Source organism: Bacillus rossius, chromosome 6, assembly GCF_032445375.1.
Source record: "Bacillus rossius redtenbacheri isolate Brsri chromosome 6, Brsri_v3, whole genome shotgun sequence".
Lineage (NCBI taxonomy): Eukaryota > Metazoa > Arthropoda > Insecta > Phasmatodea > Bacillidae > Bacillus > Bacillus rossius.
The window spans coordinates 41,264,608-41,281,978 of NC_086334.1; the positions used below are offsets into that span (position 1 = coordinate 41,264,608).

The following is a 17,371-nucleotide window of genomic DNA, read 5'->3' on the forward strand; positions in this document are numbered from 1 at the left end:
TAGCAGTCCTCCAGCGAGTACTGCGCCTCGCGCAGCGCCGCGCGCAGCCGCTCCATCGCCTCTTGGTGTCCGCTGCCGCGGAGACGCGCGCCATTGTTGCCGCGTCGCCCGCTGCTTCCGACATCCATGGACGTGCACTCATTAGAGAGATGCTTGAACGACGTTTTGTTTGTGTGCACGGCCGCAAGAGCGCTAGTGGGCTCACTGCTCAATGTTTGTTTACGATTCGTTGCCAAGGCTCATTTGTAATGGCGGCAATTTTTCTTTCGTATTTTTTGTTCAGGACTTTAGGTCATTTGCGTGCTACTTGCTTATCGCTTCGTAGGTGGAAACTGGAAAATATCTGGCGTTTATTTATTCAATTATGTAGTGGCCATATTTTCATTGAGGTACATTGTTAAATTGAGTATAAAATTATGTATTAAGAAAAAAATACAATGCCGCCACGTGTATGAAAATGCTAGCTTGTGACATAGGTGTTTTAGCATAAATAGCTACTTAGGTCATTCTTTCACCAATGTTTATACGGTTAGTACTGTGCACGGCCACAACAGCGCTGCAAATAGCGTTCTAGCTGTTATTCAGAGAGTGGCCTTTCTATCCCTTCCTCTCTTCTCTATGTCCAACATCCATGGCTATTCTGTACATGCCACGATTGACTGTCAAACTGTCACAAAGAACAGAATTAAATATAAAAAATAAATAGTGCGTGGAGTCCCTCCGCGCGGAAGAAGTGAAACTTCGTAATGTGGAAATGAAAATAGGAAGGGGTAGAAATTGATTTTTAGTGAAATCATTTTCTATCAAATCAAACTAAATAAATAAATCATGAAATCATTCAACGATGAAAGCTGTTTTTTTAATATTAAGCGGACGGGTTCGCCCCAAGGAGAAAATTGACGCGGCGAGACCTCGTGGACATAGAGAAATGACACACGCTCACTATTTATGTGTCCATGTAACATGATTTTTTTTTCCTGCTATTTAAATTGTAATATACAAAAAGGGTATTGAAAATTGAAACAAATATGGCGACACTACAAACTGTCAGGATTTTTATTTTTTTCTTACTCTCTACTTAGTTCCTTACAATAGCAAAATGTCTCTTTCTATTCCCCCTCCCCAGGAGCGTTAAAAGTTTAACGCAACCTTGTTCGAAGTCGCATTAGAAGTTTCACTTCAAAAATTACAAGAATAAGTAACAGCTATAAGAAGACCTCTTTTTCAGGCTTCACCGACTGCAAAGGCTAACTATGAAATCTGAGCGGTAACCATAACACTAGACGGCAGAGAAATGAAGATAACAGGTGTAATTCAATGCTCTTGTGGGTGCTTTCAAGAATCTTTACCGGACGTTTCATATCCAAACAATTATTCTAAAAATACGCGTTTTAGCCCTTTCCACTCTCCAAAAAAAAAGTTTTAATAATGAGGTACGGAAACATAAATACCCATCCGCCCTCATTGCATTCTTGAATGATGTTTGTGAACATACACCACTCTGATATCTTGAGAAGTTTACAAATTTGCATGGTTTCGCCTGAAGCTCTACACACTGCATGAGCAGGTATGCGGGATATGGGACTATTCGGTATGATTTACTATGGCTCATTTTCTTTATGTTCGTAAATATTTGCTGTGAATTTTAGATTAATTTCCTTTAAATTTGATTATTTTATTTTCTACATACAATATTTATTAAAATTAAGTAATTTCACAAAATAAAATCTCAAGACTTCAGTGGGTTCTGAAATACTTGTGGCTAACCGACTCGGTGGTCGTTAGTTGGAGTCACGTCGGGAGTGATGGGTTCAGACCCACTAACTTTGCCACAAAGCGAGCAAAGCTTCGTGAACGAAACTACCGGAGACCCTCTGAATCCGTATCGTGTAACTTTTCGAAAATATTCCCTTTTTCAAGAGTAGTACCAGTGGTCTACGTATCCTTCCGCCACCGTTGTTCTGTCGGCAGTGTTTGTAACCATTTCATGTGTTTGTCACTGTTCGTGAACAAGCATCATGTGTTGCTATGAAAGTGACAGCTGTGAAATGGGTACCACTGGTAGTACTATTGAGCTCTGTCAAATTCGAGACGACAATATAACTTAAACTACTTTTACATTAACTGTTCCATCTCACATTTGCATCTAACCACAAGAATAAAATCTACAAACAACAAGTTGTACGAATCCTGAAATATCTTATTTCTTAAAAATTGGCTCGGAACTCTTCAACATCTATGGGAAGCCTTCTTTTCACAGACGAGAGAGCCAAACGCCCGATCGTGCATCTTCGGTTTTTTTTGTTCATTGTAAAAGGTTAGGTTAACTACATTATAAATACTTTAAATCATTGTGGACGGTTGATTTGGTTAGGATAGCTACATTAAAGATACTGTGAAATCATGTAAACGGTTTCCTAGCGCTGGATAGCTACATATTAAAAAGTTATTTGCTAAGCAACCATAAAATGATTTTACAGTATTTTTAATGTAGCTATACTTACCTAATATAACCAATCATCCACAATGTTTTAAAGTATTTATAATGTGGCTAACCTATCCTAATCGACCGCAAAATTTAATGCCACACCGGTTTATACAATGAGATAGAACGGAAAAGAAAAGCGAGCATGAACTTCGGGGAACTTCGGGTGTGGCACTCTCGTCTGTGAAATGAAGGCTTCCCGACATCTATACGTGGGGGGAGGAAGAGGAATATTTTTGTAAGCGCGAAGACACAGGCCTTGGAGTGTTACGCTCAGTAACACACACTCGCTGCGATCTCGCGTCGTCTCAGCCTCTGGACTGCCGCCTGGATGTGCGCGAAATTCAAACTTGCGTGCTTCTATTCGCCCATGTAACTCTGCAAGGTTTCTTTTCCCGGACATATGTTTCTTAACAAAAACGTATTTGTTTTAGCATTCAATGCAATCATAATTTACGTCCAGAGATTTCCGAATCTCGTGCACATTCACCCTACATGCGGAACGGTACCGTAAGGAAATAATCCTATAGTAATGATACATAGTCCGCCCGCTGGGTCTGGTGGCTAGCGTGTCTGGCTGGTGGACCGAGGGGCGCGGGTTCGATTCCCGGTCGGGGAGGGGATCTTTCAAACCTTCTACCTGGGTTCAAACTGGGTGTTTGTGGTGTCCCTTTCACCTTCATCCCGCGGAAGGCAATGGTAAACCATCGCAGAATCACCCTGCCTTGACAAGCATAAGGGCGTTACAGCTGTCACCAACTTGACGTTTCCTGCGCTCGCGACACCCGGTAATGGGTGAAACGAACATCTTCATCAATGATCGTCTTCATAATTATTCTTGCCTTCTGGTAGCAAACGCCGGCCAACATATCGGTCAAATTCAGCTGCTGTAAATCATGTCTGGTAAGTTTGTTTTACAAATGGTTCTCTAACAGAGAGAAACACATCTTTGCTGAAGCCATTCGTAATAATATTAGTACTTCGACGCAGGTCATATTTACATGCACTTTACATTTTCACTAAAACTCGGACATTCAGAATTCTATGCGATTTGGTAACTATAACTGCACGCAAGCCGTGACCGTCATAATAAAGTGTTCAAACGTTATGTTGACAAATAAGCATTTACATGTCGAGCCTATCACTGTACTGAACTTTGACGCTGGAGGCTTATATGCAAATTTGTTTGGTTTGCAAATTTTATAAAAATAAACGTTTATTTGTTTATCACACAAATTGTTTTTACTAGAAAAGCTGTTAGGACAAATAGCACTATAATTGACATAGTTTTTTAACGCAGGTCCATACGAATACAAAAAAAATGCATATCAACTACAGTATATCATAAAACTTATAAAAACATAAATTCTACTCTATTAAAATTTGATAAAACTCTTAAGTTTGTTTTGTAGATATCGTCCACTTATATTATGGATTAAAGTACATACGTAATTACTACTAGTTATTTAAAACTACAATTATATCATCTTCAATCTATCAATGATCTAAATATTTTGCCGGGACCTGTATCTGTATATTAAATCAAACATAAATAAAAATTGAGATAAAAATTTTCATACTGAAAAATATAAGAAATAATAATTTGGTTTCATATTTTATGTTTAATTTTAGTTATAGACAAATGTATAAAGAAAAATAAAAAAAATAATACAATTACAAATTTTTACGAAATTCCCGAGATTGATATCATTTCAGTTGTTTTATTAATTCTTATAATACCGCTCACGACTGCGTTGGTTGATGTACGTACAGACGTTTATGGGATTTTTTTTACCAACAATCTGAGTGATTAAATTTTTGATTTGATAAAATATACATGTCTTTTCTTTAATGCAATGTATTTTAAATTATTGCCTAGCTATCGTAAATTCCAGGAACAAACTGTGCATCGAAGTATTAGGTACTTGTATTTTTTTTTAAATTTAAAATTTTGTTGGTAACGGTAACAAATATAAACACATCACGGAAATGTTTTACTTTATTATTAGTCATTAAAATCAAATCATCATTTTTTGACGCGACAACGTCTAATAAATCGATGAACCCCGGCTGCACGCACGAAAAAGTGTCCCGTTACGCACATTTTCCCGTTACGCTGTGTCCCGTTACGCTCATTGTTCCGTTACGCTGTGTCCCGTTACGCTCATTGTACGCTTGTGCCGCACCGACAGAAGTGAAAACTTAAAACTTTGTTTGTAAATGTGTGATATGAAATAATTTCTACGTCAAATGTAGATACGTAAGAAAATGAATCTGATTACTAGTATAATTTCAAGTATTTATTCTTTTATTATTAAAAAAAAGTAGCATCTGTTGGCGAGTGCAGTAATAATAGGTTATGTTAGATATTTGATTACAGTTTATCTATATGAAAACTTGTTCATAATTATATTTAAACTGTATAGCTTAACGCCAGTTTTTAAAATTAATTACAAGTCATCAACACGTGAACTGTTTCGTCGAAAGTGAAGTGAAAAGCTAATGTGGTTTTCATTGCTTATTGCAACAACAATTTCGGCAATAAAGGTTCATTATTCTTGCATTTTAAAAATCTGATTACTAGTATAATATCAAGTATTTATTCTTTTATTATTAAAATAAAAATGATTCAATTTTATTCATAAAAGTATGCAATCATTTCATCGATGTTTTTTTTATGACGTCACGTAAAACTATCGTCCGTAAACCGACTTTACAGACAACCAATTTTTTTTTAATGGAAATGGCTAGGAAGCAATGCAGTAACGCGTCTCGCGCTTCGCCAATGCTGATTGGCCCGAGTTTCCCGTATAGTCGTATTAATATATTTGGTTCAGCGCATGTAAAATTGGTGAATCAGCTGATCGGAGATCACAGTTTTCGTAGCGTATTTTGGAGGCTCCAGGCCAATGTATCCAAAACCAGCTGATTTTCATGTTCACGTCCGCTGAACGCACGGGCTGTTAATTGAGCAGGGGTGCAAACCTACAAACTGCGATGTGCGATCTCATTCCCGATCTACAACCCGAGCGTGAGTAGGTACCAGCGAAAGCAGCGAGCGGTGCATGCATTGTAATTGTTCATTGCGAATATGAGCAAGTTAAGTTTTCGGAGAAGAGAGAGGAGGAGCGCTCCAGGGCGAAGAAGCACACACTTTGGAAACCCCTGACCTAAACTGAAATTGCGTATTGCGCAGTGCACAGTTAGGTATTCATCCGTTAAAAAGCTCTCACGTACCAAACATACCCGAAACTGCTTGTGTAGCATAGTCAACAGTATGGGAATTCACCGAATTCAGACATTGCGAAATATTACTGTACCGTACTTAATCAGTGTCCACTAGCCCCAGATAACTTTCTGTTATCTTCTTTGATAAGTGATTGCACGTTTTTGTTCTGTTCAAAATGATGTGAGGGATTTTAAAATAAGCTATAGCGCCTATAGCACTATTCACGATCAGAAAGCCAAAATGAGAAAATCTACAGTTTTACCCTATCTTTGAACGCTTTTTTTTCCTTCGTATTAAAAAAAATTGGTTGAATCAAGGAAATCTGTAGCACGTCCTAAATATATCTAATATATAAAATTCTCGTGTCACAGTTTTCGTTGCCATACTCCTCCGAAACGGCTTGACCGATTTTGATGAAATTTTTTGTGCTTATCCGGTATCTATGAGAATCGGCCAACATCTATTTTTCATCCCCCTAAATGTTAGGGGTAGTCCACCCCTAACATTTTTTTTTTTTTAATTTTTGGACAAAAGTTTTTATTTTATTTTTTTTTATAATGTGGCATTAGAAAATACATACAACCCTAAATTTTCACCCTTCTATCATCAACCCTTAATTTTTAATATATTTTTATATTTTTCAACCCCGGTCGATAGCTGATCAATTAATACTTGATCAACCTTCCCCGCCTACAGCGAGCTCATTACCTGGATTAACTCATAGACCACATATTAATATGAAATGCCATCCCTAAGGGAGTGAAAAAGTGATAATTTCATTTTATAACAAAAAAAATCATAGGTCATAGACATACAAATAGTGAGTGAGTGTCATTTCTTTATGTCTGCCACACGATCATACACATAGTAAGGTCTGGCAAATTCACCTTTTTCTCCTTGGTGAGACCAGCCCGCTTAGTGGAGCTCGCAGCAGCTAGCAAAATAAAGGCGCTCATAACAGTTTTGTTCTTAACTTCGTCAATAGATAGCGTTAGTTGCCTTGAATTTTAAACGCACCATCGTTTGATGCGTTTGTCATGTCTTTAATTTTCGTTTGTTTGTGCCGTATATGTTCCTATACCATTCATCCAATTGCGATGCAATTTTGGTGAGTTGTTATGCGCATGCCCGTGAAGGTTTCTCAGACGGTATAACTATTTTGCAATAGTTGGAGCACAAATCGTTTCAAAAAATGTGTTTATTTCATATTATATAACGGCACTTCGTCTGTTTTTGTTGTATAAGTGCACATGCATGACACAATTTATTTAAATATAAAAGAGAGTCAGAGATAGAGTGATATATATACAGAGTGAGAATGAGAGAGACAGAGAGATAAGTTGAGATAGAGCGAGGTATAGAGAATGAAATGGGTTAGATAAATAGATATATAGATGCATAGCGCTATATAGAGATTTATATTTAGAAGAGATAGAGATAGTGGGAGGTAATTATATATGTACATATGTAGATATAAAAAGATAAATAGAGATAGAGAGATACATATATAGATGTAAATAGAGATAAATATATATTTAGAGATATGAATGGATGATTTGTTTATGTGTAACTACTTTAAACATATTACAAAACAAAACTGAATGAGGCATTGTAATGCATGCTGAGCATTAGCTTGATAATGGAATCATTTCAATATTAGTAATCTCTTATTTTTCAGCTTTTTTCTATAGTGCTTTATAAAGTCTAGATTGCATACAGACCACCAATTTTTCGATATATACAGGTAAATAACTATACACTGGCAGAACGTCTGTCGGGATCTGAAAGTGATATAAATTATTTTGCACAATTGACATTCAAATTAAGAAGACAATAAAAGTTACTAACTACATCTGATTTCTAAAAAGGCCCCTTCACCCTGTGTTCAGCCCGGGCAGCGCTGGGTACTGCAGCTAGGAATTCCCTAGAAATAATTTATATGGCAAAACAACGTTTGCCGGGTCAGCTAGTTTTATACATAATTCTAAATTAGCCTAAGTTTCGGAATTAGTTCAAGAAATTTTGGCTCTTTTATAATTAGTTACTTACCTATTTAGATATCACCGTGACAAAAGTTTCATTGAAATTTAAAATAAAAATAGGTTTCATCATAGTTATACACGCAGTTATGAAGGAGATACGACACACCATGTAAATGAGGTATTTTTGCTTATTAGAGATTTTCGTATTCTCTACCATAAACATTACCAAAGGGAAATATAATATTTTTCATGAATGTAGTCAGTTTTACCACTTTCTTTACTGTAATAATATCTCTCCTATAGTTCAATACCGCATTATTTTAACCAATTTTTCTGTCAATTTTATTTTTACAAACACTTCAATATTTTTTAAACCTTTCTAGAGGATACTTTTTTAAGTTCTTCGAATTAATGAATATTATCTTTTTTATAAGCTGGTGTTAATTACACTCTTTTAATGTCTTACAGATTATGTATATTTCCATATATCCTGGTGTGGTGAGGAGTGTTCAGTGAAATTGAATTTAATTAAATGACAAAGTGATATCCACAGAAATGGGCTTTGTTTATTAAAGATTCTTAGCTATAGCTTATAACAATAAATATGTTGATGGCTCAAACTGATCCTTGTTGGCCTTTTAATTTGGCAAACAAAACTCTTCTTATCTTCCATGTATGAAGCAACTCCTAAACATAGACTCCATTCTCCTAAAGTCTCCTCGATTATTTCGATGATATGGTACGATGTTATGTAACGACAACTTACTATCCTCTCGGAATTTACTTCACCAGTAGTATTCTTCAAAGTTTCTTCTGATAGACTGTCTCGCAAAAATGTATTTCCCTGAACAAAATGTAAAATTTTCATACCACCCACCTAAAAAAAAAATAATAATAAAAAAAATGTATGATTTATATACACACTTAGTACAAGAAAAAAGCGATGTGATATAAAGGGAATGTAAATTTATTGTAAGTTGTGACAATGTATGTATAAAAAATATAGGATAATATATTTGTTGTGGGTATAGGTGCGAGAGACATGTTTGTAATATGTACAGGGCCTGCACAACCAGGTGATGGCGTAAGTCCAAACTGAGGCACGATATAAAGAAGAGGTTGTAATTGCAACAGTGCTTGGGAACTCATGCTTTATTATAAAGGTCCCTTCATCTATGGATACGTGAGCTATCTAATACCCTAGTATAGTTTTTCACATAGGCTACAAGGCCCACAATGTGAAGAGGCTGTCCGATGTGCAGTGTGACGATTTTTAATGTCATGTTAGCCTCTTCCTCGGCTTTTAAGGCTCCACTGGTCAGATGTGTACCTGTGTTAGTGAGGCGGGATGATAAGTGCGGCGTTCGCTGGTGCTTCCAGGAATGGGTTGCTCTGTTGCATAATCACTTTTAAATCCCTACTTAGAGTTTTTAATCAGTTATATGTATTAGAATATTTTAGGTTTTTTTCAGTATTGTTAGATTTAGAATTTTTGGAATTGAAATGTGTTTTAACTCGAAACATAATAGACAAAAAATGGAATAATTATGAACAGTTTACTTGTAAACATTTGGATTGGGAGCAAGCGTTGCACGGTATCGCATTTAAGCTCAAGGCTGTGGACTGGCGCGCAATATTCTCGTCGTGCGTGAAGAAACTATGATATTTGAGCTGTAGCCACAATATTATATGGCGGAGAAATTAAGATAAAAGTGTAATTAATGTTCCTCGAGTGCGTTCAAGAATCATTACCGGATATTTTATACCTAAATAGTTTTCTGAAAATACTCGTTTTATCCATTTTAAGTCTTCGAAAGATACTTTTTTTTCTCAATCGTATTAAGGCTGAACATTGTGTAGCACCGCATGTGTTATTGTTTCCAACGCCTTCTCCCCCCATTTCCCTCAGTAATTGACTATCTCGCACATGTTTCGAAGCTGTCCGCACATTGCGTGTTGATAACGTCGATCGGTGAAGTACCGACGGTTCGTTGCCAACACAAAGAATAGATAACCGGGGCCTAAAGTACGTCCTCGTCATCACAACGTTCAATTGACGTGTCGTTCGTCGCTGGTAAGCACGCAGATACAATGATGGCAGCATTACGTGGTGAGTTTCAGACTACTGTAGTATCAAACATAGATACCAAATGTAAAATAAACATTTTAAAAACCTCATCGCCAGTCGTGGAAAAAAAATCCAGTACGGGCTGTTTAATTTCCTAGCGAACCCAACTAGTTGCAGAATATGTGACATGGCCTGTCTTTTATAAATTTCAGATAGCTCTGCACAATCATTACGTTGCTTCTTGAAAGACATAAAGGTTGTTAGTGACGCTACGGTGTTGCAAGTCTTCACAAATTACATCTCAAAAAGAGACTAGTCACCCCAGAGGTTAGAGCTTCTACCTACTGAGCCAGAAATTCCCTTTTCTGGGTCCAAGGCTGGGTGTTGTGTTGTCCCTTCAACTCCTTAATTCAGAAGGCAACGGCGAACCACTGCAGTTTCACTTCGCTTAGTTCACCCCAATCACGCCGTGTTGATAACCCCATGACAATGGCCAGCCTCCAGGCCGATAATCATTAACATAATAATAATAATAATAATAATAATCCCAATATGAAATATTGTATTTAGATTATATTCAATTTGCAGCCTCTTTTTAAAGGAGGTTTCACGTATTGTGACGCGTATTAAAAAAATTACAACATACATAAATAAGACAAATAAATAAATCAACATAAATAAGTCAACAACTAAAACATACACGGAATAGCAAACGAGATTGAAAATAAAATTAAACAAAAATTACAAAATAACGAAGAATCGGGAAGGCTTACAAATATTGATATAAATGAAACTAAAAAGGTTAATAAATAAACACTTAAAAACACTTTTTAATTTTTCGTAGAACACTATGAACACTGTTCAAGGATATAAAACGCTTATAATGGTTGTTATTTAAGCGAAGTCAGAAGGAAAACCAGACACCACGCATGCAAATTGTACGAGGGTTTTGTTTGTTGGCTAAGCAATTTTATTGACATTAAATAATGACATTTTAATTCAATTATAATAATAGATCAGAATATAAATTGCATGAAATAAATTCCGTTAAAATTGACGTGAAAGAATTAATTTTGGACCGATATAATTTACAGCACGTTCATACCAAATTAATACTGTTGTGTGCGCTTCTGGAACAATAATAGTGCCTGTGCCGGGTCAATGACCGATTGCTCTGACGTCACGGCAGCCATTTTGGACTCAAAATTCCTCAAATTCCTCAAAAATGACTCAAATTGACTCAAAATTTCCCGTTTTGAGGGAAAATTTCTTGTTTTATTCCACAAAAATTCAAAAAATAGGATTTCGAAAAACCTCAAAAGCCTTTTGCCTTAGAAAGAACACATATTCCTAAAAGCGGCTTAAAAGTCCTAAGAGATAGCCGCTCTAGGCCGCTGACGTCATCTAGGAGGACGTAACCGTTTCAATTTCCGTTACGGCCGCCATATTTAAAATCTTTATTTATTATCCGATTTTAATAATAAAATTTAAAAGATTTATAAAAAAATTCAATTAATAAAATTCTAATATAAATATTTTAAAAAATTACACCTACGACATGGAGCTCGGAGTCGACGGTTCGAACCCGGTTAGAGCAAAAATAATAAAAAAAATGGCAACCGATCCTTTCCTCATGGTGGCTGCTGGCAGACTGACCCCCACCACTTATGTCAAAGTATATATATCGTCACCTAGTATGACGTCATGTCCGTCATCTTGAAAATCCATAATTTTAATGCTAAAAACTCGGGAAATATTTTTAAAAAATAAATAAAAAATAAAAAAATAAAATTTTAATAAAAAATCTTAAAAACTGTTGCAAATTTCGTTACGGCCACCATCTTGGAAAACCGTAATTTTTATAGTATAAATTTGGAAAAAATTTCAAAAATTATAATAAAATTTTAATAATCACATTTTAATAAAATAATATTTAAAACGTACTTATGTCTTGAAGTCCTTGGTTCGCACCTGGTAAGAGCAAAAATAAAAAAAATGTCGCTAGACCCTTTTTCCACGGAAGCCACCACCAATACCAAAGTATATATCGTCAGCTGGTATGATGTCATGGCCACCATCTTGTTTTCGTCTGCTAAAGTGAGCTGACGCCATGTTAGTATAATTTTTTGTTCACCATACATTTGACCTCGACTGTTGGCATTGAACTTTGAACTTGACCTTAAACTTTTACCTTGACCTTAAAACTAGACCTAGACCTTGAACCTAGACATTGACCTTGAACCATGACCTTTAACTTTGACATTGACCTTTAACTTTGACCTTGACCTTTAACTTTGATCTTGACCTAGAACTTTGACTTTGACCTTGAAATTTGACCAAGACCTTGACATCCATCTTAGATCCGGTCATTTTGTGTTCAGTACTCACTAGCAGGAACGATAGTTAACATATATTACCTGCTAGAGGACATTGCTACCATCTTGTTTTCTTCTGCTGGAGGACTCCATCTTGTGTGTTTGTGTGCGTACTTCTGATAGAGTGCAATACCATCACACTTTTTTAAGTTTTACCCGCTAGAGTGCAGTAATCATTCATTATTACTGTGACACCCGCCATCTTATCATCATTGGGGTGCCATATTGGAAATTTGTAATTATTTAACTAGAAATTCGGGAAAAATTCCTTTATTCATTGATAAATATGCAATTAATATACTTATTGATTCGATCGAATCCTGTTCTTGAACCGACCAGGGATCGATAGGCCAATTGTGCTTGTATGTTTTGTGGACTGCCTAATGTAAAGGCTTAAGGAATTGTTGCATAGCGTTAACTAAAGTATGTACCAGATGATCTGAACAATTTTGAAACTACTTCTTCCACTGAGCTTTCGGCTGGAAAGTTTTCAAGAAGACAATGTTTAAGTTGAATTCTTTGTAGTTGTTAGTGGGATTAAGTCAGAAGTCGATTAAAAAGTGTTAAGATTAACTGAAATACGCTATAAAATCGTAAAGACACATCTCCAGAAATTGTTTAACTAATAAAATTCATGTAAGCGTTAGAATTTTGACACAAAGTTAGGAAACACCTGGTACTTCCGAGGTGTCCAACCGATTGTTTTCAGATACATGTGAATTTCAATTTTTAATAGTTCAGCTTCCTATTATTGTTGATTAAGCCATTGTATTACATGTACAGTAACAAATTAATAAATATTACTTAGGCTGTTGGTATTTTAATGGTAAATGGTAAAATGAAAGAAAAGCTTTACTTGACTATAATTAAAAAAAGGTCAATATTTTAACTTAGTATTTGCCAGAAAATTAGCCACGGTGTATATTTTGATCAAGTAAATTTAATTTTTATAGATTAAAATAAGTATTTAAAGTAAAATAAGGTTTTACATAAAATGAAATAACTTAAAATGTTTTTATGATATATTTTTCTTAATCAAAAATATTTACGCAACACTAATCGGTACAAAGCCAAGCCAATAAGTGGTACAGCAATTTCTTTAAATTACAGTCTGTGACCGTTGAATTGTTATTTTAAGTTGAAATAAGAATTGGTTAATTTTTATTAGAAAATGTACATAAATAAAATAGTAAATGAAAAACTCATACAATAACCTCAATATGTCTAAAATTATTATTGACATTCTAGGTACCAAAATATATTTTACTAATACCTATCTATATATATTGAACAAATTAATTAATAATTGTATATTTTTTTGTTTTTCTTACAGTTCTGCCTATTATCACAATTTTTTGTTTGGGTGTGTCCACGGCCGAAGTGCTAGAAAATGCATTATTGCCAGTTGCCAACAACACAGTTCCACAAACAGATGAGAGAATAAATGCACACGCAAGTTACGAGCCGAGTACTTCACCAGTTTCCGAAAATGTGAGGCCAAATAAAAATCAAGAAAATTTAAATCCTCAAATTGATGACCATCCAGCCTTACCAGAATATCAAGAAAAGAGGGAGCAAAAAATAGATTATAGACCAATCCAACCAGCAGATCAATCAAACGTGGGGCCACAAATTAGTTACTATCCAATTCCAAACGGAGATCAAGGAAGGACGAACTCACAAATCGATTACCACCCAATTCCACCGGCAGATCAAGCAAATGAGGTGCCACACATCGGGTATTATCCAATACCAAATGAAGATCAAGAAAATACGAGGCCACATATTGGTTACTACCCAATCCCAAATGGAGATCAAGAAAGCATGAACCAACAAATAGATTACAACCCGATTCCACCAGCAGATCAAGCTAGTGTTGTGCCACACATCGGGTATTATCCAATTCCAAATGAAGATCAAGAAAATACGAGGCCCCATATTGGTTACTACCCAATTCCAAATGGAGATCAAGAAAGCATGACTCAACAAATAGATTACCACCCGATGCCACCAGCAGATCAAGTTAATGTGAGGCCTCACATCGGGTATTATCCAATTCCACATGAAGATCAAGAAAATATGAGGCCACACATTGGTTACTACCCAATTCCAAATGGAGATCAAGAAAGCATGACCCAACAAATAGATTATCATCCGATTTCACCAGCAGATCAAGTTAATGTGAGGCCACACATCGGGTATTATCCAATTCCACATGAAGATCAAGAAAATACGAGGCCACACATTGGTTACTACCCAATTCCAAACGGAAATCCAGAAAGCATGAACCTACATATCAATTACCACCCAATCCCACCATCATATCAAGAAAACATTAGGCCACACATTGGTTATTACCCAATTCCACATGAAGTTCAACCAAATATTAGGCCTCACATCGAGTTCTATCCAGTCCCACCATTTTATCAAGATAATACGATGTCATACATCAGTTACTACCCAATAACAAATGGAGACCAACAAATCATGAGCTCACAAGTCGATCAAGAAAACGTGAGGCCACATATTGTTTTATACCCAATCCCTCCAGTAAATCAAGAAAATATAATGCCACACATAGGTTACTACCCAATCCCACACGAAGATCTTATAAACATGAATACACACATTGATTTCCACCCAAACTCACCAGTAGATCAAGCAAATGCATGGCCACACATCAGTTATTACCCGATTCCACCTGAAGACCAACCAAATATTAGGCCATACATAGGTTTTTACCCAGTTCCACAAGAAGGCCAAGATAATATGAGGCCACATATAAGTTACTACCCAATTCCACCAGCATATCCAAACAATGTGAAACCACAATTTAGTTACTACTGAATTTATTTAAATATACTATTAATTGCAATTAGCAGACGCGGGAGCTCATTTTACACATAAAAAACTATTTAGTGTAGTGAGAATAGAATAAATTCACAGCATCAAATAATTTTGAAACCTTGATCTTGTAATAAGAATAACTATACATTTTATTCCAATTCTTATATGAATATAATTTACTAGAAAGTGGAAAAATTTCACCAAAAATCTTTAAAAGTTAGCTAATGAAGTTATTGTAAACTAGTACAAACCACTAATCACCACGTTGCCATGCAAATAAAGTAAGCTTTATGTAAGCGTTTTCAAAAAATTTTCCACCATATTATAGAGTTTAGTTCAAAGCACTCAAATGTGACTACATGTTAGGTTTCAAGACACTGTGTACGAAGCTGCAGATTCCTTACATATTTGGCTTACGTCAGGGGACAATCAACTGTCGTAATGTCTAAGTGCTCACTTTGCATGACCAATTGTTTTAGTCTGGAGGGGTAGCAGCCATCCTTACTCATGCAGTGCAGTCAATTTGAATACCTCAAATTCCTCCGTAAGCCAATCAGAGACTCTCAGAGAAACGAGGATAAAAACACCTTTCCTCCCCCATCAGCCAATTACCGTCTACCGAATGACCAACTATTCTATTGTAGTGTAGAGAGTTCCACAGTTCGAGTGTAAGCTGTTCAAGAGGCCCTTGTTTTACACAACAGAACCGGAGCTCTAATTGAACTCAGAAAGGAATGGCACAAGCTTCTATGGACTATTAGACTCAGTCTTGACAGAAATTTTGCAGTCAAAATGTTACTGCGATAAATGTTCCACTTTAATCCTCAGATCGTAATAGTATAAATGCGCTACATAGTTTTATAAACAATATTGTGGCTCATATTTCTCTCTACAAACCACTGTATCGACCAGTTGTGTTTAACTGTTAGTGTTTCTTTGCACAGTTTAATTTTCAGTGTGTCAGATTTTAAGTGTAGACTTTTTGAAGTATTAAATGTGACTGTACAAAAATACCTGTATGAAACCACAAGTATTCGATATGAATTGTGTTTAATTATATGGTTTTGTTAGTATTGAATTATTAAGATAAATTAATTCAAATATATAATATAAATTTCATAACTTCATTTTATTTTTATTTAACTGTTTCACTCAAAAAATTATTAAAATTTTTATTGTATTTTATCTACAAATTAAAAAGAATTGTAATTCCTTTATATTCCGTTATACTAAGAATGAAAACTGTATGAATTAAATACAATTTTTTCTGAAAAAGAAGACACGCAGGCTTTTATTTGTTATGATCCGATTGCATCTTGATTTCCCATGCTTTATACATCAATATTTATATGAAAAACGAATTCCATAACTTTCATCTTGTTCGTTTCTTTGTTTCCCTAAACCAAGTGTATTAAATTATTAAGTAAACTTTTACTTTTAATCGTGATGTATAGTAAATTTAATAAATAACAAACATATTAATTTTAATTAATGAATTTTTTTCTAGAGATACTACGTCCAGTTTGTTTCATACCTGGCAAAGGGTCATTGAGAACATACAGGTAACATAAATATAAACATAATATTTTTATAACAATGCTTGTTATACTTGTACGCAGGTAACTTACACTGACAGAAAAAGGTGGCACATGCCTCTCATAGCTTCAACATAGCTTCACTTATGTAAATTCTGTTCTCTGAAGCGTGGATATTGGCGTGACAGTGTGGTTTTTAAGTGATGCAATTAAAATACTTTTACAAACACGCGTATCTCTTTCGTGCTATTGAGGATAAGCCTAAGATTCACTGAAAAAAGGTTAGACCCCTGAAAAGTTCCGAACACATACAAAGTTCACAACTCGTTCGTGTACCTTTGTAGTCGGAACAAAAAACAAAGTTAGGCAAGGATCGTTAATTTTCACGGTTTTAAAGTATTTCAAATGTCACTGACCTAACCTATCCACTTTTTCATCTTAACTGCGATCACCTAGACGTGTGAAATCTACCACCCCAAAATAAAAATAAAAATGAATTCTTGCAAGAATGTATTTATGTAACATAACTAATATTACATACCATACCCTTTACTTTTACAACAGCAAAGAAATATCCGAAGATGCACGATCGCGATTTATTCGGGCGTCTGTCTCCCTTTCAGGAAATCTTAAGTTTCCCATTGTTATTCACTCAAGAGTAAATTGTTTCCAGGAAAACGAAGCTAACTTTTGGTGAGACATCTCAAGCTGCTTTTTTCTGGAGGTTCTCGGACGCTCCGAAGCAAAATTACGTTACAGCAAATTAAAAGACTGTATTCAGACATTAATCTATAGTATTTTTACATTACTACCCAAGTAGTCACAACTACTCTGTAAACTCATGATTGAC

General features: G+C 35.4%; 1 protein-coding gene across 1 annotated transcript; it reads left to right on the plus strand.

Annotated features, from left to right (window-relative positions):
* Positions 1 to 9,716: 9,716 nt before the first annotated feature.
* Positions 9,717 to 16,261, plus strand: LOC134533089 (uncharacterized). Its single transcript, XM_063370329.1, has 2 exons — positions 9,717 to 9,806; positions 13,473 to 16,261. Exons 1-2 carry the CDS (start codon positions 9,788 to 9,790, stop codon positions 14,984 to 14,986), a joined length of 1,533 nt encoding a protein of 510 aa, XP_063226399.1. The 5' UTR covers positions 9,717 to 9,787; the 3' UTR covers positions 14,987 to 16,261.
* The last annotated feature ends 1,110 nt before the right edge of the window (positions 16,262 to 17,371 follow it).